This window comes from Ahaetulla prasina, chromosome 4 (assembly GCF_028640845.1).
Source record: "Ahaetulla prasina isolate Xishuangbanna chromosome 4, ASM2864084v1, whole genome shotgun sequence".
In the NCBI taxonomy this organism is placed as follows: Eukaryota; Metazoa; Chordata; class Lepidosauria; order Squamata; family Colubridae; genus Ahaetulla; species Ahaetulla prasina.
Window position 1 is genome coordinate 116460439 of NC_080542.1, and position 6000 is coordinate 116466438.

The window sequence follows — 6000 nt, forward strand, 5'->3', positions numbered from 1 at the left end:
TCCAGTTCCAGTTACCATTGTTAAGTGAGGATTACCTGTAATTTCTATGCTTCCCAATTTATCTTCATATCAACAAACTTATTATGTATTTTAGGCTAGAAAAATGACTGACCTAAAACATCTCATTGACATTCATGGAGTGTAAGAAATAGTCTCCTCTATCCTGATCCATCACTTTTACCATTCCACATTGGCTGTACTTTATTTATTTTGTGGATGTTTTTACAGCTTTAATGTTTTTCAATCGTTTTATCATTTTATTATTGTAAGCTATCTGTTGTGTCTTGCCCGCCCTCAGAGCAGCCGGGGCCTTCTTACCTGCTCCCGAACACTGAGGAATGTATGCCTCCCGGCCCAAGTCCTGGCTCCATGCCCACACAAACTGCAGAAGAAGGAGAATCTCCCGGCCCCAGCCCTGACTCCATGCCCAGGCAAACGGAGCAGCTAGACCTCCCCTCCTCCACAGCATGTGAGCCTGAGGAGGGTTTATTCCCAACAGCTGATTGGAGTAATCCTCGCATCAGAAGATTGGATAGGCGGAGGCAACAGAGGGAAGGGAGGGGCAGGCCTTAATGAGTGCTGAGTCATGGAGCCACACCCCATGGCCTATATAAAGGATCTACTTTCTGGCAGTCTCTGAGTCAGGCAAAAGTCGAACTTATCTTGCTGAAGTCACTTACTGGTCTCCTGCCTTCTCTGAGGACTTTGCTAGGACTTTGGGCAGAGCTGCAGAGGCAAGCCTGATTCGGATTTCCCTGACCCGGCCGTCAGCGGAGGAGTGGGACACGACACTATCCAAAATCACTTGATTGAGTTGGGCAACCATAGAAATTGGAATGATGGATGGATGGATGGATGGATGGATGGATGGATGGATGGATGGAATGATGGGCTTCTACTGTGATCTTGCTTATTTATTTAAATAAAATTGTAATCTGCTTCTTTCAGGCATCAAGACGGCGCGTTCCTGACCCTGATGTTGGGCAAAGTCAGAATGTTAATGTTACAGTTTATGACGTTGTTCAGCATGTTCCTGAACAAGATGAAGAACAACAAGAATTAAGTTCATAATGCTAATATGTTAAGAAAGGTATTTGTTTTGGCCCTGCAGATCTTTCAACAGTGATATCTATATTTTTTATCAGGTCCAACAACTTTGTTGCTGGTAGTCCTTTTCTCTTGCCTTCACCTTTTCCTATACAAAAGACATAATAATAATCTTTAAATATCATAAGGACTGCCACAAAGTTAATGCTTATTCTCTGTTAACATAGGGAGAATGATTAAATGTAGTGCGTTTAATTAACAAGAGGATAGTGTTCAACTGAATAATTTATAACAATAATATTGTCTGAGAATATTGCTAATTATCTAGAACTAGAAATTGATTTTCCCATCTTGAAGATGTTTTAATTCTATATTTCCTATGTCAAACAGGGAATGAATTAAATAGCATTCAAGTTTTCTTTCTCCCACAAATACTCCCCTTCTCCCCCAAAGTTCTTTGAGATTTATAATATAATCTCTATGCATGTTTCCTAATTACACTGAATCGATTGGAATTTGCTGCCAAGTTCAATTATAATGGGGAAGGGAGTAAACTTTGGGAATATTTTTTTTTGTTATCAAACAGCTCTGGTAGAGACAGCATATTCCTATATATAGCCCTGGAATAAAATAATTCTGACCTCAGAAAGTCAGGCTATATTTATACATCATCTAAATATGTTGTTTTGTTATCATGATAACTTAAGCTGTGTATTTATTAAACATGGTTTATTGCTTAGTATTATTTGTGAGGCCACTCCATCTCATTCAATCTATGATTTAGATTATATCAATATAAACATACATATTTTGTATCAAACCCTAGTTGATTTTTCTTCTTGATTCTAATCAGAATCAAAATAGAACATATAAGCCAGAAGTCTGATTATCACAAATATATTTGGTAATTCTGCTATTCAGGAAGGTTATTGTCTGAGATGGTATGAGGTTACAGAACAGCAGATGAAGTCCATGGATTTCCTCAAATTTAATATAAAATAAATGTGCATTTTCATACAAGATTATAGAAGATTTCAGAGTAAAATTATAGAAGATTTCAGAGTAAAATTGTCCCAAATCTTGGGAGGTTTGATAGTATTACTTGGAACAACTTCAGACTTCACTTATTATTGCTTGTTTTACACATGTATATTCATATTCATTCCTGAGTTGAAAAGGAAAGGTAATAATCTTATGTTCTTAAGGCTGTGATTAAATAATACTCTTTTTCCTCTTAGCGATGCATGAAAAGAAAAATGGAAGACAAATTACATCTGTTTCCGTAGAAAACCAACAATTGCCTGCAGGAAAAAAATTCTGACATATAATACAAATGCCACCTCAAAGTTAAAAAGCAAAATGTTTTCTCATGGACTGCATTACTAACGGAAATAGTTTATGATTACTGGTTAGACTGTAAAAGTAATCTCTCCAAAGCTAGAGCAAAACGTTAAAGTGTGACAGGGTGTTCAACTATTTTATTTTAGAATGGGGGGATTGCCCATTTTGCCTAAAGAGATTGACAGTTTCATTATTTGTTTAATGCAAAAAATGTGCCTTATTGTTTTACATAAACCTATACTGTCTAAAAAGGAAAAACAGTGGTATGTTAGCAAGTACTATATAAGTACTAAGTGCAGTATTTTTTTAATAAATAGCTGCTTTTTTTTTTTAACACCAGCACCAACTAAGGATTTACCTGCAATTAAAATAAGGTCCAGAACTTCAACTGATATAGATCATATTATAAATAGCATTCTTTTCTATATCTAGGCATTTAATGCACGGAGTATAAAATATGTTACTACCAGCAGTGACTAGAGTCAACATAAATTATGAGGGGAAAAGTTATTATCATCATCATTCTCAAATTTCCTCCAATCTCAGCTACCATGTTTCCCCGAAGACCTATCCCAAAAATAAGCCCAATCTTGAGTTTTACACGTGCACCCATAAGTCCTACCCCCAAAATAAGCCCTAGTTAAGACACACACACCCGCCCACTCAGGTGCAGAGGGTGGGGCAAGGCACACAAGTAAAAATTAAGCTGTAGGAGGGTGGATCTGCCCTACTTACCTTCGGACAGTTGCAACCAGGCCTCACATCCCCTGACATGTGCCTCGCCTTGCCGGCCCACTTCTTCTGTGGCCACTTGCCACTGTTCACGTGTGTCACCCCTGGCCTCCGTTTCATTGTCAGAGGCCTTCAGGAAAGGCCTCTGCAGCTGAGAAATGGGCTGTGGATTGACATGCATGGCGCCCCCGATCTCATTTCGCTGTTAGAGGCCTCCAGGAAAGGCCTCTGCAACTGAGGCCTCTGATGGTGAAACGGAAGCCAGGGGGCACTGTGTGTGTCAATTTCTCGGCTGCAGAGGCCTTTCCTGAAGGCTTCTGATGGCAAAACAGAGGCCAGGAGCAACACGTGCAAGTGGTGGCAAGCAGCCACAGAAGAAGTGGGCCGGCAGTGGACTCCTGCCAGGTGGGGCTGTCAGTGCCTCCACCACAGAGTGAGTCAATGGAAGGCATCCCCTGAAAATAAGACCTGGTGCCTTTTTGGTGGCAAAAAATATATAAGACCATATATATATATATATATATTTGTTTTCTGAGGTTTTCACGGGTGTTTGTATGTAGGTCTTTGGTTGTTCGGGTTTTCTCCCGTGTAAAATTGGAAGTGTCTTGGCGACGTTTTGACGAAGTCTCATTCGTCATCTTCAGGCTTCAGCTTCGTGCTTCTGGGAGCAATGTTGCTCCCAGAAGCACGAAGCTGAAGCCTGAAGATGACGAATGAGACTTCGTCGAAACATCGCCAAGACACTTCCAATTTTACACGGGAGAAAACCTGAACAACCAAAGACCTACATATATATATATATATATATATATATATAACATGGTATCTAAAATTCTAATCGGCAGAAGGGGGGATAAGGATGGAGAAGCTATTTAATTAAATATACTATTGTCAATTGTCTTAGGAATCTCAAGTCTGTTTGGGCCCTAAATGAACACAATTGATCCATATTCTAAATGTCTGATTGGCTTGCATTCATTTGTTTACTTTGAAACACTCAATATCCTTTAAAAATATTTTTTCTAAACAGCTGTCTTAAAACAACTGTGTGTGTGAGCGTGTGTGTTTTGCCAACATCAATCTTCATTTCAGGCCTGCCCAATAAATGAAATCCTGTGTTTTCTGAAGTTAGGTTTAAACAAGTAGGGTTAACTTTCAAGAACCCTTGGGCATATGTCTTTGTGCATATGCTCTAGCATTCTGGGCACTAGTGTTTTAGATGTCAGTTTCTGAGCACCGGAGTGGCATTTGTAATCATGAAAGCAAATCCTGTGAACTTTTACAAAATGCCAGCTTTAATGGAGAATTTGACCATTTCCACAATGGATTGTTATGGTGGCCACACCTACTAGAAGGCAACCTGAACAAAATAGTTCCTCCCAATTCCTAGTCCCCCTAAATGTTATCACACAATTTCACCTTTAATATCTCTTCCCGCCCCCGCCCCCCGGCAGAGAAATACATTTTCAAATCAAAATACTGAGTTATAGACAGACATCATTCCTAAAATACCTATGTTATGCCAGAGTATTTTTTGTAAATAAAAGTGGGAGGGGATATTTTACTTGGAAGCATGCTAGTTTCCAATGATAATAATAAATAAAGTATCATCTTAAAAAGCCAGGTAGCTCCAGGAAACCTGTTGGGAAAAGGGAAATTATTATGTTGTCTCATGCTGCCTACTTCTTACCTTAGTGCCATCTTGAGCATAACTGAAAGATAATTTTGGTAAAGATTATTATGTTATGATTAGATCCATTTTATTTTCCGTGCATCAAAAATAAAATTCTTTATCAGACTTTGGGTCAAAGAATTTGTCCCAAAGTAATAATGCCTACATAAATACATATGTTACATAGTTATTGTGTAACAAATTAACACTCTGACTATTAAAGAGTGAAAAAAAATGTGGAAATACATCTTTATGCAATTTCTAATGCTAGATTTATTTGTCTGTATTGCAATATGATTTAATCAAAACCAAAGTATTATACTTTTTATTTATATCGTTGTAAGGATGATGGATTATATATATATATATATATATATATATATATATATATATATATATATATATATATATATATATATATATATATATATATATTCATTTGCTGAGTTATAAATTTATGTTATCCATTTGATAAGATTTTGAATATAAAAAATAAAATTCTATAAATATACAACAGTGTATGTTGATTATTTTTCCTCTGGGAAAAGGGTTGTTTTGTTCACTTTTGTAATTAAACATTTTAATCCAATAAAGTAATTTTTCACAAACTTATTTCAAATTAAATTGATTTTCAGATGCCATAAAATTCTTCAGGTTTTACCTCAACAAATTAACATACAGTAATTATTCTTCTGGAAAGAATTAATGTGACATTCTTGACAGGCACAAAGACAGATACAGATCAACACAGTGACAATAAATTTTATATCCCATCCAACACCTTTTGAAAAGGGCTTTAGAGCTTATGTGGTTTTTAAAAAATAGGTATTATAAGTCACTCTGGAAATTCATTTAAATATTAAAGGATTTGTGGAGTAAGTCTTAAATAGATAAATAATAGATCAAATTATTTTTGACTCCTAGTGACTACTTAGATCAGGTGTCCTCAAACTACGGCCCACGGGCCAGATACGGCCCCCTAACACAATATATCCAGCCCATGCAATGGTGATATTAAGCCCCACCCCTCACTACCTACCCACTCTTTACATGGCTGGCTTTTCCCACCGCCCTTATCGCCTCTTCTACAACCGTTGGACTAATACATACCTTGCAGAATGCAGCTGCACTTCCGTGTACTTCTGCTCATCGCTGCCCATGCACTTCTGCTTACCATTGCTTGCAAAGGTAAGGCTGAAGGGTGTGGG

General features: G+C 37.4%; 1 protein-coding gene across 1 annotated transcript in view; it reads left to right on the plus strand.

The window, feature by feature from the left end:
* Positions 1-2861, plus strand: part of HEPACAM2 (HEPACAM family member 2) — a 72073-nt gene extending 69212 nt beyond the window's left edge. Inside the window, exons 9-10 of the mRNA XM_058182746.1 lie at positions 949-1090; positions 2286-2861. Coding sequence (XP_058038729.1) covers positions 949-1071 — 123 coding nt within the window. The 3' untranslated portion in view covers positions 1072-1090; positions 2286-2861. The remainder of the gene's footprint in view (positions 1-948; positions 1091-2285) is intronic.
* Positions 2862-6000: the final 3139 nt, after the last annotated feature.